A 19,871-nucleotide genomic window follows, 5' to 3' on the forward strand; every position below is an offset into this window, starting at 1 on the left:
AGCTGGCACAGTTAATTCTCTACCAAGTGGGAGAGGAAAAACTGTATCCCACTGCCCCCTCACCCACCAATAGGGTTTTGTATTTGGTGCCAGATCCACCTCTGAGTTGTCCTTCCCATTAGGATTGTCATGTTAAATGATGGCATCTGCATTTGGATAGAACAATGGTGCTCATGAAAAATGTATTCTCTGTTTTTAGTTGGTACCTGAATGTGTCCCAGCAGGCAATCTCTTTGCAGAGGCATTCCCTCCTTCATGAGGCAGAAGAATATTTACTCCAAGTCCCCACACTTCCTAAGCACTGCTGCTTTAAAAATAATTAACACCTTTTGAAAAGATCTCCTGCCCCCCCCCATCACCAGGTTCCCTTTTCCGACAAAAGATTTTCAATCAATTAGACTGCAGTCCTGTACATACTTACTTGGGAGTAATTTAATGGGACTTCCTTCTGAGCTCCGTGTGAGGGGAGAGGGGATCGCAAATAAGGAGCGGGGCAGAAATTTGTTTCACTATGAAGAAGCTTTTAAATTGCAAAATTGCATGAGCTTGCATAGGCGAAAAGCTCTTCAGATGCTAAATTGAAACCAGGGAAAGCCAGGTAATTTAGTCTGTTAAAAGCTGATCAAAAGAAAACATTGTATGCAGTTCTTAAGGGGATAGCAACTCAGTAAGACCACAACTTTGGGGCGGAGCGGGGAGTACATTTCATGGATCTTGCTTAAAATTGTGTATAGTCAAAACACATTGGGTTCAATGGTGGGTGGGATTGCCAAAGTCTTTTTTCCCAAATGCCCATCCCCTTTTTAATTATTATTTTTTTAACTTGCAAAGTGCATGAAGCTGACTGAGCACAAGTTAAATGTGCATAAGGTGCAGGCTTAGTGCTAATATTGTGCAAAGAAACCACAACCTCTATGAAGGTCCAGGCTAATTCTATCACATTTCTGAATGAATCCTGGTTTTACTATCTTATGCACCATTTATCCCCATGATTTGATGTTCCTAAGAACAGTAACTCTGAGATCTACAACACTGTGTCCAGGGAAACTAACATGGTAAGCCACTGATATCTTACTGTTCTTGCTCTTCATATCTGACATTATAGGTCTGTGTGCCTAATATAAAGTGCTGATGGGTGGATATTTGATGCATGAACTTAAGTGCATCCCATTGGTAGACATACAGGTATAAGTGCCATATATGTGATGGACAGTACCACTGAACCAACACATTTTTTTATGTTGAGAAGAAGGCATTCAGGTATGTTGCAAGGTTTTGTTCCTTGTTGTGAAGTTGGTGAGATGTAGTGGATTATATGGGACAGGCCTCTCCCACCTTGAAATATCCACACTTCAATTAGATACTGTAAGCCAGGGTTTCCTGGACTTGGGTCTCAGGCTGTTTTTGGAATACAATTCCCATTATCCCTGACCACTACTCCTGCTAGCTAGGGATGATGGGAATTGTAGTCCAACAACAGATGGAGACTCAAATTTAGGAAACCCTGCTCTAAGCAGTTTGTTGCCTTTAGAAGAAATATAAAGGAGCTATTTTGACAATAGTGTAAGTTCCATGAGGAACGGAACTTGCTGAAAATAGCGTATATATTTTGAGGTTTTCAGAACTCAGATGAATTGTGGTAATGAATTGTGTTTTTCCCAAATCCAATTTCATGCATCATGGTGCAGTACTGACCATATAGATTTTAAGATCTTCCAACTTCAGTCCTTTGTCCCACACAAAGAGAGAACTATATTTCTTTAGAAGAATAAGAAGTAACCTAAGAATGCCATGACAATTCATTGAGTGCAAAAGTATAGAAACATCCATCATTCTTACCATAGAAGAGTCTCTGGGGCTCTTCAGTGACTCCACAAGGTAACATGACATCCTGGCTAGAAGAGGATGGGTTGAGGGTTTGAGTTGCCTTATCTTGCTGCTTGGCATGCCTGGTGCCTGGGCCGCAACAGTGTGTAAGTGGGAAGAGCTGGAATCTCCCCAGAAGGCAGTTGTAAGATTTACTCTGTGTGAAAATGCCAGGAAATGTCATCTCATTGGGTTGACTGGCAAGTCCACAGTCTTCAGAGTGGAAGACATCATCCTCCAGCCCATCTAGATTGGAGAAATCCTCCTCCAGGTAGTCAGGGGAATCCATTTCACCTGCAATTTTTTTTTAAAAAAAAGAAAATAGATAAAACGCTACTGAATATCCTAGAGAGGATGAATGGCTTTCTTTGCGCCTTCTTCACAAAACAGCCTATGAATTAGGCTTGGGATAAGAGATAAATGATGGAGGCCAACTGGACAATCTTCCTTCCTTTGCACCCAAGGTTCAGACTTTTTATGAACTCGGTAGCCACAAGGAGGAAGTCCAAGAAAAGCCTTCCATGATTAATGTTTTAGAATCCAAATACCATGCTAGCTCGTCACAACCACATATACATGTATAAAGACCTTCCATACCCAGTGCTTAGATTTCAAAGTCCTCAATAAATCCAGAGGATTCTACAATCATACAAAAATGTTTCAAGGTATTAGTCGGGACTGATAGATGTACCTGAAGAATAGAATTGGGACACCAGGTGCTGGAACCTAATCACAACTAGCAGGATCTACAAAACGCTGGGATTTAGTTGCAATACACTGCTGAAACTCTTGAGGATCAAGTAGGACTGGATGGTGACTGTTTGGTAACCAAGCCAAGAAATCCAAAGCGTGCCCTACGTTGATAAAATATTCCAAACCGAGATCAAAATGGATCTAGAGAACCCTTATAATCCTATAAACACCTGGAGCAGATTGGTCACTGGCAACTCAAACCACCTTAGCCAAAAAGACAAGACAGAAGATGAACTTCTTATTGCCAGCATAAGGAGATCAAATCAATAGAAGTTCTCAATAAGAGGCTTATAACTGCTTCTTGGTGGGAGACAGCATTACTTCCTTCTTGAGTAACAAGTTGGGAATTGCTGGTGACTGTTCATAGCTGCAGCCTCTCCTCCAGGTTTAATGGCATAGCAAGTCTGGGGAAAGGCCACACTTCAACCACAGCATTGTATCCTTCATGAACTGCTATAAACTATCAAACACTGAACCCCAGAGAAAAACCCCACTGAACCCCCACAGAAAACTTGTAACATACAGACATCACAAAACTACATAATAGAGGTCCTAAGTCTTCCATATACAGCAAGCAACCCCGTAGAACATGATGAATTGTTTTCTCTATCCTACAAACCTCACAACATCCAGAGTACAAGCCACCCCAGAGAGCACAATGCCCCATGAAAATTCTTGAGCCAACTAACTAGCGTGTCATTGTAAAAATACAAAAATCCTCCAATACTGGAGAAAAGGAGAATAACCTCCAACCTATGGAACCCACCTTCCACTGCTTTTGCTGTTCACCTGTGTCCATTTATGTCCAAGGTCAGTGTCCCTCTATCCCAAAGCCTTCCTAGCCATCTGATCAGCCACCTGATTTCCGAAAACGCCACACAAGATGGAACCCAACGAAGTGAAGGATGTTGGGTGCTGTTGCCAGTCTGAATGATGTAGTCAAGAGAGAAAAAGATAGGATGAATGAGGGTCTTGGGGAGGAAGAGGCTTGTTGGGATGTTGCCCAACAGAATTGGCCTTTCAGTAATCAGGGAAGAAGTAAGACCAAGCCCCCCTCTCAAAACTTCTGCATCCACTGAAATGCCAGCAGACTGAATAGAGAAATACAGAAGAGCCAACATGATGCCTGAGTGGGATATTAGAAGTATTGAGTGTCCCAGCTGCCAAAGAAGATCACCCATCACCTCTGTGCAGTGGACAGAAGTTCAACAACTTGTAATTCTCATTCTTCTGCACAGAAAGATCAAAAGGCACTGAGATGGAAGACAGAGCATTGCCATAAGTCTAAGACAGAAAAAACATAAGGAAAGTTCTGCTGGGATTGTGTCAAAGGCCACCATCATGTTCTGATAGTGACCAAATGGATGCCAGTGGTAAGCCCACCAGCAAAACATGAGTGCAACAGTCCCTATTTCCACTTTTGATTTCCAAAAAACTGTTATTCAGAGGCATACTGCAACGGAGTAGAACATAGCCTTATCTTCCAAGAAATTGGAAATTCTGATGAATTCCCAAATCCAAATATCTCTCCCTTCTCTGTTAAAACTGAACTGCTCAAAAGAAGAAGTTTTTGGTGACCACCTCTGAAGAAAAGCTGTGGCGAAAAAGAAAAAGCTTCAGTTCCTTTTAGCAGTTCCATAAAATGCTTGAACATAAAAAACAGAGATGTCCACGGGCATGTCCTTGGGTCAGAGATTACAAGAGCAGGCAATGTAGTGTTTTTAAAGCTCCTTACAACCAGCAATTAAGTCCCTTGTTATTCCTTTTAAAAGTAGCATAATCTAAACGCATACACACACACACAAAAATAAATGGCTCCAGACCGTGAACAAGGAAGTGAAATTCAATCTTTGGGTCATTTGCTTTGCAGTGGTTTGTGCAATATAACCTACAAGACTTTTATCAAGAGCTTTGGCACAGAGGAGTGTTGCATGCTTCTCCTTGGGAATAAGTCTTACAGAAACCAGAAGGACTTCCAACTGAAGCTGCATAGGATTCAGCTGCAAGTACAGTCCAATTCCAGATAAGTTTCACTCTGCTGTGAAGCTGTCTTACGTCTGAATGATTCAACCTATGTGATGTATCCTCACTAAGCAGAATACTGCTTCTGAATACCAGTTCCTGGAAACCACAGGAGGGGAGAATGCTGTTGAGCTCAGCTCCTGCTTGTGAAAACAAGAAGCTGGACTAGTTAGGATGCTGGCCTGGTCTTCTGATGTTCATATGATCTGGTTTTCATGTCAGCTACGGCCCGCTATTCCGATCCATGTAACAGGCATAGAGTTGTAGTTTAACTAGCAGTAAGAAGAACTTTAAGACAGGCCAGAAGGCAGCAACATAAACAACATTGTTTCTGAATTCACTGCAAGAGAAGTAATGTAAATCCAGAGCCTAAGCATAGGATGTCACCACTGGAGATCATTTAACAATCCCTGTTCCAAGGTCTCTGGGGAAAGAAAAAGGAGAGACACCCCAAACTTCTGCTTTAAAATTGCAATTGGGAGAAACTTCCGACTGAACGCAACGGAGCTTACTTCAGAGTCAAGATGTGCAAGTTGATACTAGATGGCTTCAATCATAATCACCCTTACCTGGAAATAAGTCCATTGCCACTGAGGTTAATGTGACTTCTATATAGGAATTCATAACACTGGGCTGTTAAGCTCAAAGTTCCAGAACATGCACACACCATATCTAAAGTACAAGAGGAAAGATGACGATTACAGATTACAAGTAAGTGGAATAGGAGTGAACATTTCCTGAAACAGTAAGAGTAATATCTTGTTGGTCCAGGCTGAGGAGAGGGGGGAGAGTATCACATGCTCTGCTTTTCCTTCTAGTTGCATTGGAAGCTCGCAATACACATTGCAGAAGAGAATCTTCTCAGCTTTTCCTTCCGCTTCTTGGGAGGTGCCTTCGGTTACATGAATTCAGACAACCTTCCAAGTGAAAAGTCAGCAAGGGGCAAGTGGAAAAGGACAAGTCTTGAAACTGCAAATGGAAGGACAAGTGGCTGTAAAAGTAAAAAAAGAGGAGAACAGAGCTGGCCATGTTTTGAACAATGGGGCCTGGGGGCAGGAAGGATATTGCTGGCCCTTGCTATCACTCGCGGTACTTCCGACCGGCCCTGCACCCGAGCTCATGACTGAAGCATGGTTATCTAGTAGGGTAGGCCCCAAATCCCCATAAATGTCTCGAGACACCGGCTGCCACTGTAGTCAGGGCCTTATACTATATATTTCACTATAAAAAATGTGCTTGCAGAGATCTATAAAAGTGGTGGAGAACCCGAGGCCCTCCAGAGCTTGTTGCACTACAGCTCCCTTCATCCCTGATGACTGGCCATGCTGGTGGGGGCTGATGGGAATTGCAGCCCAGCACCACCCACCTATGGGCAGCTGTGGGCAGGATTATTGCATTGCAGGGGGTTGGGCTAGATGACCGTTGGGGACCCTTCCAACTCTACCATTCTGTGATCCTATGAAAACTTCTGGAGAGGCACAGGTTCCCTAGCACTTGTCGAAACATTCAATAAGATTCTATGCACAGCAGATCTCAAAGTCAAAGTGTTCCCTTACAATGCAATCTGATGCACAGTTACCAAGAAGTAAGTTCAGCTGTGTTCCGTGGGGCTCAGTCCAAGAGAAGAGACCACAGGGCTGCCTGAGTGGGGTTTTGTGTGCAGTGACCGGGACACTGGGCTTCGCTGAGCATGAAGCTTGGGAGAAACTCTGCACTCTCCTTCAGGCTATTCACCTCACCAGACTGGGAGGCTGACAAGAGAGTCTCCGATCCTTAGAAGTAGGATAGGATGCAAAGAAATAAGCTTGGAGAAGGAACAGGTTTTTAAAGGGAGGAAAATCTTTACAGTGGTTATTTAAGGATAAGGAATACAGAGCACAGGCATGGCCTACCCTAGAAATCACTTAGGAGGGCAAGTTGAGGGCACTTGATGCTGTTATATTTATAACGTTATAGAAAATTCCAGCCTGGTCAGCAGCTGGGAGCCCCGCATAAGCTGCTCTACATTTCCTGAAAGAGCTGTCAAAGCATAATAAATAATAATCATATCCCTTTGAAAGAAGGAAGTCAGTTCAGCAAGCAACTTCTAAAAAAAAAATCATGTAAAATTAGAATAGTGCTGCAGTTCTCCCAACTTGGAAACACCTGTTGGGAACTATACAATGCATACATTCTTCCATCTCCCTCCAGCATTCCCTCAGAAAAAAAGAAGCCTGGAACAAAACATTGCAGCCACTTGCCTGCTCTCAAGAGCTAAGCAAAGAGGAAGGCTATAGGACACACATGCACTGCCAGTTAATCAAAACAAAGCAAGCTGGACTTCACAATTCCCTTTTTAACTCTTCCCTGCACCTTCTGTTCCTCAGAGATTTAAGACTGAAATGCATCAATTCAATTCAGGATGAGGCCAAAAGACATCTTTACAACACACACACACACACACACACACACACGAAAGAAACTCCAAAGTTATTAAGACCATTTGACAAACGCAGTACTTTGCAGAGCACATCTGGTATATAAAGTCATTTGATCCTTTAGTTAAGTATTTGTCTTGCAGCACATTAGTGGCCAAACCACCTAAAGGAAATGACTCCTTTTTTATTAGTAACACAAAGCAAATAAGCAGTTTTTAAAAAATCACTCCTTTTGGCACCTGCCTGATCTGTTGCTTTGTGTAAAGAGCTGAAGATCTGTTTACTACGGATGTCTCTCAAGGGAAGGGGCTCAAGTATTTCTATTTCAAGATAGTGAAAGATGAATTGAACTATATTATTTACAGCATGCCAAGAAGCCACAGTGAAGGAAGCAATTAGGAACCACTGAGATGGTTGAACTGTTGGTATCCACTAGTTCACTTAATCTGTCTGAGATAGAAGTTGTCCCAGAACAAAAGTGGCAGTCCTAACAGCTAGCTGACAGGTACAAATCCAACACATTTAAGTTTTCCCTTTGAGCTTCTGACTGCAGAGTAGTTGTTTTAGAGGCACAGAAGCCTTGCCAGAAAAAAAGTGGCAGCCTTTATCAGAAACTCAGTGATCACTGATACTTTTCATTCTGCTCAACTGTTCAGAGGAATGAGGTTATTCCCTGGAAAGTTAGGTGAAAAAGTGGAAGGGGTAAGGCTGCTTGACCTCATGAGCTCCCAGTTTTCTGGTGCATGTAAAGAAAAGGTGAAGCAGATATACATTTACCAACAAACGTTTTTCTTAACTGTAGACGCTGAAATTTTAAAAGTAAGATAAAAAAAAACTCCCAAAAGCACCACCCCCAAACTAATACAGAGATTGTGGTGGGGGGGAGGGTGTGCTCCCCTGCTCTACTTATCGGCTCACAGTGCACTGAGATCGCAGAACATTAAGATTCGTATACCTCCAACGAAGCCCTTCGGAGAATTCATTCATTCATTTAAACTTACAGCCCACCTAATCGTGAAGGCTGAAGCCGAGTAACAGTAGGTACTTAGGAAATGCAACAGTCCCGTTAAAAGTTGAAATGAAGGCGACCCATGAGAGCGATGCTTAGTCTGGGGTTAACTCGCCTCCCTGTCTGTAGGCAACGCCTGTCACGGATCAAATAATATTACACACCCACAAACATCTATATATCAATATACACACGCGCGACTAACACTAACACACACACTCTACTGACCTGCTGCCCTACTTGCGACTCCGCCTGGGCGGGACTGTGGTCGGGGCTTTGCGGCCAGCAAGCGTCTCCTTTAGGCAAGAGGCTCGGGAGCCGCTGCAAGGCGGGATCAGCGAACCCTGAGAAGCGGAACCCTCGCCTGATCTGATCTGCTGGTGCAACAGCAGCGCCAGCGAGCGCGGCCAGCGGAAAGAGCGGGAGCCGGAAAGTCCCCGGGCTGCAACCTCAGGCGCCGCCGCCGCCGCCGCCAGCCGCACACGGCATTGTTTCCAAAATACACTTGCTTCCTGGCATTACCCAAACAGCTGATGGGAGCCCCGCCCCCGCCGTGACGCGCCCGACGGAGCCGGCCAATGGGGATCCCCGGAGGCGTCCCGGGCTCCCGCGAGCGGCGCTGGGGGCGACACAACGTGGCTGCTTCGCCCAGTGGCGCTCGGGATCTCCACTCACAGCGAGGCGGGACGGGAGAGCGGAGCGACTTTCAAGCGAACGCCAGCTGCCCCGGTGCTCTCCCCTCTTCGCTCCCGGAAGGCCCCCTTCACACGACCGGACTTCCCCCCTGGAGATGGGAGAATCGATGTCGTGGGAAACCTGCGCTCCCGCCCACCCGTGTGCATACAAGTCGCTTGGACTCTCATTCACGAGGCCCCCTCATCTCACTTAGAAGGCAAAGTTTGTTCCCGAGTCCCGATCTGGGACTCGGGTATACTGATGCTGAACAGGGATGTTCCATTTAGTTGTTACATATCGCGTGGCTATGTAGATCAGTCCTCCCTAGACTGGGCTCATATTTTGTTAAAAGCCACCAAGATGGCACAATTCCCAGCGGAGATCCTTTGGAGACTCCATTGCTAACTTCCCTCCATTGTAAAACCTCTGTCCGTTCTTGCCTTTGCTTCCTGTTTTGAAACTGCTTGTAACTCCACGAGTGGACTTGGCATGTCCTATGACTCTTGGCACCTCACTCCTGTAACTATACATGTATTCCCCAAGACAAATAAAAAGCAAGGAAGTCATCCTGGTCCATAATGTGGGACACGAGACAGAATCTTGCTTTCTATTTTCAATGCTAAGTGAGAATTTCTTTATTATTCTCTATATTTCCCATAGATTTTGATGTTTGGGGTTTTAAAAGTTTTTACAGCCTCTTTTGATTTAATTTTGTTGGTCATCTCTGCTGCGCTGTGTTTTATACTGTATATTGTTTTCTTAAAAGATGTTCATTGTTTTAACAATTTTTATATATGCCGCCTTCAGAACCTCAGTTACAGAGCAGCATAGTAATGCTGCTAATTATGAATAACAAGTCAATTATCTCTTGTTTCCCTTTCCATCTGTGTGTGTCGCTTAAGGGTTGGAGAAAGCTCCAGATAACTGCTGGGTTTTATGCTTTCATAAATGGGGATCAGCCATCATTTGCTTCTTTGTCCCGGCAGTCCTTAGGTGCAACTTGAAACCTGCACAGCACCCAGCAGACATCATTAGATTATATATAGCTCTATTATATCTCATACATGCCATCTTGGACTAAATGCAGACGTTGTGGCTTTAACATACCGTCACCTCCCCCCCATCTGCTTACTATTCAGTCCAATGAAGAATTCTGGAGAACTCAAAAGCTTGCTCACTTTTGTGACATCTTGGTTGCTTGTAACAAAGGTGCAGTCCATGACCTGACCGGAAGTATACGTTAAGTAGTGTATATGTAACTGCACTCATTCCTTGCACTATTGCTACCCTTTTCCTAAGTCTCCCTTCTCCACCTTTCTTCTCCCCATTGTCAACATTAGCTGGTGAGCTCCATAGGATATGCCCCATGATATTCTTGTAAAGAAGCTGGTAAAATGCGGTCTTGACTATGCTACCACTCAGTGGATTTGTAACTGGCTGACTGACCGAACCCAAAGGGTGCTCATCAATGGTTCCTCTTCATCCTGGAGAAGAGTGACTAGTGGGGTGCCACAGGGTTCTGTCTTGGGCCCGGTCTTATTCAACATCTTTATCAACGACTTGGATGATGGACTCAAGGGCATCCTGATCAAATTTGCAGATGACACCAAACTGGGAGGGGTGGCTAACACCCCAGAGGACAGGATCACACTTCAAAACGACCTTGACAGATTAGAGAACTGGGCCAAAACAAACAAGATGAATTTTAACAGGGAGAAATGTAAAGTATTGCACTTGGGCAAAAAAAATGAGAGGCACAAATACAAGATGGGTGACACCTGGCTTGAGAGCACTACATGTGAAAAGGATCTAGGAGTCTTGGTTGACCACAAACTTGACATGAGCCAACAGTGTGATGCGGCAGCTAAAAAAGCCAATGCAATTCTGGGCTGCATCAATAGGAGTATAGCATCTAGATCAAGGGAAGTAATAGTGCCACTGTATTCTGCTCTGGTCAGACCTCACCTGGAGTACTGTGTCCAGTTCTGGGCACCACAGTTCAAGAAGGACATTGACAAACTGGAACGTGTCCAGAGGAGGGCAACCAAAATGGTCAAAGGCCTGGAAACGATGCCTTATGAGGAACGGCTAAGGGAGCTGGGCATGTTTAGCCTGGAGAAGAGGAGGTTAAGGGGTGATATGATAGCCATGTTCAAATATATAAAAGGATGTCACATAGAGGAGGGAGAAAGGTTGTTTTCTGCTGCTCCAGAGAAGCGGACACGGAGCAATGGATCCAAACTACAAGAAAGAAGATTCCACCTAAACATTAGGAAGAACTTCCTGACAGTAAGAGCTGTTCGACAGTGGAATTTGCTGCCAAGGAGTGTGGTGGAGTCTCCTTCTTTGGAGGTCTTTAAGCAGAGGCTTGACAACCATATGTCAGGAGTGCTCTGATGGTGTTTCCTGCTTGGCAGGGGGTTGGACTCGATGGCCCTTGTGGTCTCTTCCAACTCTATGATTCTATGATTCTATGATTCTATGATATCCCACTTTGCTCATGAAACTCTCTGAAGCACAATGCCCATTGATGCAACACCATGATAGCAATGTTTATTCAGGAGTAAATCTGATGGGGCTCAGCAAAGAGCTAGTCTTAAGTAAGCATCCTTAAGAGGCTTTGGTCAAGGTCTCTGTCCACTTCAATGGGACTTACACCCTTGTAAATGTGATGGGATTTCAGCCAAAGCATATAATCGTCTGCAAGACTACACTTTTCTAAGGCTGGAAACAGATTACAGCTTTTCCATAGAGCTGGAGGTGGTTTGAGAGAGAGACAGGATTACTGCTTGAGATATGCACACTCCTTATCATGTTTGCTTCTGTAAAACAAGCTGTTCAGGTTTCCTGTATCTGTCTTGCCTGCTGATGAGCAGCTGCTGAGATGCATCAGTCCCTGGAAAGTTTGGGCCCACTGGGGGGGGGGGGGCTGCTCTGCACTGTGCACAGCAACACTTCCTCCCCTTCCTACTGTTAACCCTTTAACTCCAGAAGATTGGGGAAGCAAGGGCTACAAAGAGCACCTACCACTGCTCCTGATCATTCGCCGCCTTCTCCCTTTGGGATTCTCTACCTGCTTGCTCACCCCGCCTCTGTGCACAGTCAGGAGTGGGCTCAGAAGGAAGTACCCCAGAACAAATGCAACGGCAAGCCTCTGCTTGCTCACCCTTTCCCTCTGCATAGTAAAGTAGCGAGGATATTTGGCTAGGGTGCCAATCCTCCATGCTGCAAGGGAAGAAATTAAGTGAGCAGAAGGAACAGCTTAAGTGGTTTTGTTTTGCGAAGGCAGCACCACAGAGTCCAACTGTCCATCCCATTCTGTCCCAAGAGTGTGTTCACCTCTACCCCATTGCTTGCCTTCTCTTAAAGGTTGGGTAGGCCAGCCCAAGACATTTTGGAACCTGAGGCAAGTCACAAAATGGCAAGGGGAGTGATCTACATCAGGAGCAAGAGGGAATAAAGATCGACAGTGGGAATGGGATGGGAGGAGACCAGTACAGTGGTACCTCTGGTTGCAAACGGGATCCATTCCGGAGGCCCGTTCGCAACATGAAAAGAGCGCAACCCGCAGCACCGCTCTGCTCACGTGCGGGTTGCGACTTGCTGCTTCTGTGCATGTGCGTGACATCATTTTGCGCTTCTGCGCGAGCGGCAAAATCCAGAAGTAACCCTTTCCGGTACTTCCCGGTCGCCGCAGGACGTAACCTGAAATAACGTAACATGAAGCGGACGTAACATGAGGTATGAGTGTAGTACCTCTTGTTCACTGAGAGGGCACTGTGGAGACAGCATGGGTCAGATCTTCTGCCCCTGTGGATCCTGTCACCTGAGGGAGTCACCTCACCTTGCCTCATGGGCAGGTCGGCCCTGGGTAGGTCAGGTTGAGATAACTAGAGGGGGCACCCAACAGTATGTTTCCCAAGGTCCTCTGTAACTTGCCCCTTTGAATATTGTCGTCTGTCTCCAGCTGCCTGCATGGTTTGTTGAAACTTTCAAGCTACAATCTCAAATGCACCTAGAAGTGATTTCCACCAATGGAAATGAGTAAATATGCATAGAATTGTGGTGCCACACAGACTTTTAAAGGGATGAAGAGGCGAGACTTCGTTTGCAGACGCTGTTCTGTGGTTAAAAACTTCAACAATTCTAGCCTTGAGAATCCGAGTCATCGATACCCAAAGGAGAAACTCAACTCATATCCCAGTATAATGGTTCCTTTTTATGAAACATGGTACCAGGTACAAACATACAGCATTTTTAGGGTTCCTGATTTAACAGGCAAGGCCATCTTCTCCCAGTCATGCCCTCCTGTCACTCACCTGACATCACATGATTCCAGGTGTGGGGCAGGTAAAGCCACAGCTGCAAATGAACCATCAGGAGCCTTAAGAGTGTGCTCTCCATTGTTCCTTTGCAAATGTGGTTTGCATTTGTTGCCATTTAAATTCGGTACCAAAGGCAAGCTGCATGGCTAGGGTCAGATCCACTCAGCGGCTCCTGATATTAGCCCCCCAGTAGATCCAATGTCTGCTGGATGCAACACGGCTTGTTTTCAGCGCCAAATTTAAACAGCGCCAAATGCAAGCCTTTGCTCCCAATTTTTCTTTGCAAACCTGGGTTGCATTCTGTGCTGTTTAAATCTGGCACTGGATGCAAGCTGTGCTGCTTTTGGCCTAGGTTGGATCCACAAGGAAGCTTCACTCAGAGTAGATCCAACTTGGCAGCCTGGCTTGTATTTGGTGCTAATTTAAACTGGACCAAATGCAAGCCACAGTTTGCAAGCTTTGCAAACCATGCTGCTTTCAGACTGTGTCAGATTCACATGGGAGCTGCCAGTCAGGAGCTCCCAGTGGATCCAACCTGGTAGAGTGGCTGGCATTCAGCATCCCATTTAAACAGTGGTGCGTGCAAGCCACGCATTTAAAGGAACAATCGGGAGCAATTTTATGTCTCTATTTTATTTTAAAAACATACAGTCCACCTTTTTAAAATGCAACTTACAACAGCAAGACAAAGCTTACATTCGCATCAATGGATAGAAAATAAGAAGCATAGAGCAGCAATTACAAAAGGGAACAGGATTGAGTCGTGACTTAAATAACAATAATCACAGAACAATAATCATAAAAGGGACAGCATTAATATAACATAACATGCTAAAAAGGACTACTCAGCAAAACACCGCCTTGGTAAAATATCTAAAGGACTATAGTACACCAGGGCCTAACAGATCTCACTTGAAAAGGCACTCCACAAGGTGGGTGCAACCACTGAGAAGGCCCTGCTTCTGGTAATTTTAGAACCAACTCCAAAATGGAATAAAAATAATGGTACGCTAGTGTAGTATTGGTAAGCCAAAGAGATAACCTTGCTGACATTTAGAATTTGGTAACAATGTGGGAAGGCAGCCTCACTCGTGTTTGCCAGTCGGCATTGCTGAGAATAGGCTAAGATCTTGTTACAGTGGTACCTTCGTTCTCAAATGCCTTGGTACTCAAACAACTTGGAACCCAAACACTGCAAACCTGGAAGTAAGTGTTCCGGTTTGTCAACTTTTTTCGGAAGCTGAACATGCTCCGTTTTGAGTGTTACGCTTCTGATTTGAGTGTCGCACTTCTGTTTTGAGTGTTACACTGAGGTCTGTTTTTGCTATTTATTTTGAGGGGTTTTTTTTGTTTTTGAGGCTTTTTTGGTTTGTTTTTGTGACTGTGTGGAACCCAGTTCAGCTACTGATTGATTGATTGTGTGACTGCAGTACATTGATTATTGCTTTCATTTCATGGATCAATGGTCTTGTTAGATAGTAAAATTCATGTTAAATTGCTGTTTTAGGGGTTGTTTTTAAAAGTCAGGAACGGATTGATCCATTTTGCATTACTTTCTATGGGAAAGCGCACCTTGGTTTTGGAACACTTTGGCTTTGGAACAGACTTCCAGAACGGATTAAATTTGAGAACCAAGGTACCACTGTACTGATGTTTGACATGCTTTAAAAAAGAGCTAGATATATTACACTCTTGCAGCAGAGTGTAATATAACAGTGGAGTGCCCCTCTTCTAAGGTATAAAGTCACAAAGGCACATTTTAAACAAAAGTCACTGTATGAGTGGGAGTGGCGGGGAGGGGGGCAGTTGCTGTTATATCACTTATCCTTGTGTGGCATTGCAAGCAGTTCTGGGCTACAGCTCTCAGGTTAATAACTGCTTCATGGGCACTCTGAGAATACTGCTGTTGCACATGACCATTTATGTTGCAGTGTGTAAAACAGTTGCTGTGATACCCATGCAATTACTTTGCACAAAGCAAGAATCCCGTCTCCCTGGGAGAAGAATTGCATTTTCCCCAAAAGCAAAATGTAATGCAGTCATAGTGAGGGAAAATATGATAGCCATGTGGCTGATATCCCTACAATCTAGAGAGCGGATGTCTGGACTGTGTGCAACAGAGCAGTAGTGGCTGCACATTTACTGCAGAAAAACTAATACTATAGTTGGGAAATGCCCTCTGAAATACACTATTTTTCTCTGAAACTACCAGTAGAGGGCAACATCACCAATACAAAACAAATGTACAATGGCGGGGAAAATGCACTATATGCGCTTTAGCATTTCAATAAGATAGTTTTAGACACACAAAGTTCATTTACAGTACAATTATATTAGCTTATGAGGTAGATTAGATATCCCGCCTATCGAAATCAGGACTGATGTGCAAAGGACATTGTTTGTGCTTCCAGGATCACCACTGCATTTCCAGCTAATTGAGCCAGCATTTAAAATCCATTCTAGTTCCCCTTTTTATAATGTGTTTTAATGGCATTGGCCACAAAAACAGAATTTCTGCTTCCTAAGCATATTTTCAGTTTGGATTGCTGCCTAAAACCATTGTTCCATTTCTAAAGAAACAGGCGGTTCTTCAGTCCTGTGATGATATTATTTTGCAGGTGATTTCAGGTAGCTTTTCCATTAAAGCAATTCCATTTTCTGAAGAATCCCAAGGCGCATTAAGCGGGTGGGCATGGCTGACACCCTCATTTCTTTTTAATGAGAGAAATAATCATCCTTAAATCAGAGTACCTGGATCTCCACTAGCCTTGTAAACATAATAAAAGTTTTTGCGTTCAAGGTCTAGGCCAAGGATGGTAGAAAGCCTCTTGGCAAAAAAGAGCAATGGGCAGCAGTGCGTGGGCAGGTAGAGGCCACACACCAAGGCAAAACCAGGCAGCACATAGAGCCAGGGACAGCATCCACACGGACATAGACCCTTCCCTGCCCCACTCATGCATATGCACCCAGACATACACACAGGCATACAACCTCCCCACTCTCTCACAAACGCCTCCCTTCCCCAGAGGCATCAGGACTGCAGGTTCCAACCTATTCTAGTTCCCAGCAATCCCAGTGCAGCTAAAATTGTTGTTCCTATGCAGCTAGCTATCGGCAGTCTGGGGCCAGAGATCGTGGCTGCGTCAGGAGTGCTGGGGTGGGGAGCGGGGCAGGTTGAAATCTACTTTCCCCTGCACTGATACAGCTAGTATTGCTGATCCTCCGCTGCTCAGCTGCAAAGGAGCACAGCAGTCTTTTTCCTGCCACACAGCTGATGGATGATCAGAGGGGCAAGGGGGGCAGGGGTTTGGAAGACTGCCTTGGGAGCTGCATGTTCTCCTGGCTCCCACTTGCAGGCACATTCATTGGACTCTTGGCTCAATTATTACCCAACCAAAAATCACTACAGGGCCTAAACTTAGATCAGGTTGCAGGTGACGCGGCTCAGTGGTGCAAAGCAGAGCTCTAAGATGCATGGCTAGGCACGATGTGAGATGTTGTCCCAACACCTGACATGCCCCCTTTGCCCTCCTTTGGAAGAGCAGAGCAAGCAAAATCATCTGTGTGCTCTGCATCCCGAACAACATGACTGGGCAAGCAAGGCAGCTCTTTGGCGTCTGTTGTCAGCAGGGCATCTTTGGAGGCAGAGGGTGGGGTCTGCCCAAGTGTAGTCTAGCCCACCCCTGTGCAAAATGGCTGCTGCTACCACAATGTCTAGGGCTGCAGGGACGCAGGTTCAAACCCTCACTCAGCTGTGGAGCTCACTAGATGACTAGGGGCTGCTCCCCTGCCCTTAGACTAACCATGGAGAGCATGGGATATGCAATGGCCACAGCTGAGAGACGGGGGGAGGCAATCTAGGTGTAAGGTGGTTTGCCAAATCATTTTGTTGGGTTTTTGGAAGCTATCATTACTGGGCTGACTATTGTAGACGGTGCTTTTGCATGCTCTTATTTCAATATCTATGCAGAGCATTGCCCTGATTTTTCTTAAGTTACGTTTTCCCATAAATTGTTGCTGAAATGTCAGTATGATGAAAAGAATTCCAAAATCCATGGTAGGGCTATGCCGTTACTGGGCCAACGAAATGTTTTCTTATGGGCCAACATGACTATCTTTGTTCGTTGATGCTGATAGGACCCTTTAATCACACAAATCTAAATTTCCTGGGAGACCCTTGAATCCCTCACACAAAACGCTGACAGTTTGGAGGGGATCATAATTGCCGAGGTGATTTGAAAGGAGTTTGCGTGCTGCCAGATTCCAAGAATGGAAAACGCACAGAACTGAGAAACTGTCTTTGGTACAGAAATAACTACACCGTTGCTCTTGAGACAAAAGCAAGTCCTGAACTCAATAGGAGAGGAAACATTTTAGTGCAGCTACATACTTAATATGGATATTAGTTGCAGGTCTGCTTTACTTACCATATATGAAAGACCATCTGCTGAAGAAAACCAGGTCACAGCGACATCGTAGTCAGGAAGTTCCCCTCTTCAGTTTGCCGCTCTTATGCACTATGAAGTACTTCTGGGATAGAGGCATGTCCAGACTTGCCATGCACCCTCTGATGCTCTGAACTACACTGGAAGCCTTAAATGCTATGTGCTCTCAAGGCTGCAAACCTATAATCCCTTTGCTAGTGAGCAGGGCTTTTTTCAGCTGGAACTCACCAGAACTCAGTTCCAGCACCTCTGAAGTGGAAGCCATTGCCATCCCAAGAGAACAAGGGAGGTGTTCATGGTGAGTCCTAGCACAGTTGGACTTACTTCTGATTCACCATGCATAATAGTGATCTGTAAAATGCACCAAACCAAGCTCACTATACAGTTTTGCTACTTTCAGTAATTTTTGTTCAGAATTACAGCTTGGGGAGCCCAAATCATAATGTTTGGGCAAGACCCCAAAAGGTGAAATAATTATTTATGTTTTCATGATGAATTCTACCTCTCTGCATAATAAAGGTTGCTGTGGTGGTTTTCCTGCAATGTTAGTAAAGAAATAGAATCAATAAAAAAACCTTTCAGTTGAACATGGTGTATTAAGGACTTTGAATGTTCACTCTAGCTCCAAAATAGCAGGAAATTGCAGCTGTTAAGGGACCCTTAAGAGACACATTATTTAGGCCATACTGATATGGAATGATGTAACTGGTCCCAGCTCCGGCGCTTCCTTAGAGCTGGGAGGCTGTCAGTGGCAGGGTGGTGGGTCTAAGTCTAAGGGCTAATCCATACCTCTACAAAACCCAGTTTACTGCCGAATGAGAGCAAACGTCAATCAAGTTTTATCCGGTAAAGAGTAAAGAGCAGGTTTTCCAGGGGACAGTGGCAGCACAAAGGCAAAACAGCTCAGGGACAGGACAAGTGGAATTGTGGGCATAGTCCCAGATTTGTCTATTCACTGGAATAGGCATGTGTAATAACCTTTGCAGCTGAATCAACTCTTCCATGTCACAAGTACTGAACTGAAAACCAGTATCATCAACATTAGAGTAGGAAACACGTTTCTTCTCTATTGTTGTGTATTCTGGCTCCAATACTGAGCCCATTAAAAATGTTTGAACAACAGGAGCTGATTCTGGCAGTTGTGCACTGCAAGGCAAGAATATCCTTAATCACTTGTGAACTGGAAATAAAAGAATGCTGAATATTGTTTTGTAAGGGGCAAAAGAAAAACACCAGGCCTTGCCATAAATCTCAGCGAAGGAATGAAAGTGAAGACTCACATCTGACAATTGTACCTTTCTTAAAGGCAAGCTTTCAGGCACAATAATCAAAGTTGTATCACCTTTTTAAGGTGGTATTTTTTCCCCAGTAGCCAGACTCTACACAAAATCCAGCTGCAGATCTACACAAGGAATTTCAAATGATTTCAAGTATGTATTCTGAACAAGGAACCCTCGGATTATTAAGTGGCTAGAGACTAAGAACAGAGAATCACAAAGCTACACTTCCCAGAGTTATGGCAATGTGAAACCAGTTTAAAACTGTGGGTTTTAGGACACCACCTAAAACTGGGAGTTGTACTGCTCTTCTAGAAGCATAGTCATCACCCTGATGTCAAATATTCTTACTCTTTTCTAGAACTTATTTCAGTGAGATCTCTCTGGGTGAGCTAGAAGCAGAAGCTGGCTGTGTTGTCTAGCAGCTGGCTCTGACATATTTATCCCACCCATACTATCTCCCTTAAGTTTTGCCTTTTTTAAAGAGAAAGAAAGGTGGGGGGGTTTCTAATAGAAATCATACAATCTTTTAATTGCATAAACAAATTTAATTAATTAATTTATAATCCGAGGCTGGGGACCCTGTGGCCCTGCAGCAGATGTTGGACTCCAACTCACGTCAGCTCCAGCCAGCGTGACCAATGGCCAGGAAAGACGGAAGATGCAACCCAACAGCACCTAGGCAGCCACAGGTTCCCACTCCTGATATAAATAATAATATGCCAATTAATTGAATCTTTTGAGAGTGTTTTCACCCACCCACTCTCCCACTGACCTTGAATTTTATGAAAAATTGCTGGTCTGACACTAGCTTGTTTAGATTTGTCCTTTTCCATTCTGAATTGTTGTGATCCTAATGAATTGAAAAGAATGCATGACTAACAAGAATGGAATGCAAATTACAACATAATGCATATGCAGCAAAACAAAATTGCATTTGATCTTGCTAGTCAGATATCACTGGGCTTAAAGCCTTGGATTATTCTCCACTTTTGACAGCCTTGGTTCCAGTTCTGAAAGCAGTGCCATTATAACAGATGCTCTGGAAGCTCTTGGCTGGGCCTGCAACTGATTTCAGACTT

At 44.5% G+C, this 19,871-nt stretch overlaps 1 protein-coding gene across 8 annotated transcripts in view; it reads right to left on the reverse strand.

The window, feature by feature from the left end:
* The window catches only part of BMF (Bcl2 modifying factor), a 75,732-nt gene extending 58,079 nt beyond the window's left edge, over positions 1-17,653 (reverse strand). Inside the window, exons 1-3 of one of the 8 annotated variants that reach the window (XM_053382243.1) lie at positions 8,296-8,585; positions 5,211-5,313; positions 1,840-2,160 (exon numbers count right to left, since the gene is read on the reverse strand). In XM_053382243.1, coding sequence (XP_053238218.1) covers positions 1,840-2,160; positions 5,211-5,265 — 376 coding nt within the window. In that variant the 5' untranslated portion in view covers positions 5,266-5,313; positions 8,296-8,585. Of the gene's footprint in view, positions 1-1,839; positions 2,161-3,385; positions 3,517-5,210; positions 5,314-8,295; positions 8,593-17,494 lie in introns of those variants that run through there. The other 7 variants (XM_053382208.1, XM_053382200.1, XM_053382250.1 and 4 more) reach the window with 7 other exon arrangements.
* Positions 17,654-19,871: the final 2,218 nt, after the last annotated feature.

Source organism: Podarcis raffonei, chromosome 1, assembly GCF_027172205.1.
Source record: "Podarcis raffonei isolate rPodRaf1 chromosome 1, rPodRaf1.pri, whole genome shotgun sequence".
In the NCBI taxonomy this organism is placed as follows: Eukaryota; Metazoa; Chordata; class Lepidosauria; order Squamata; family Lacertidae; genus Podarcis; species Podarcis raffonei.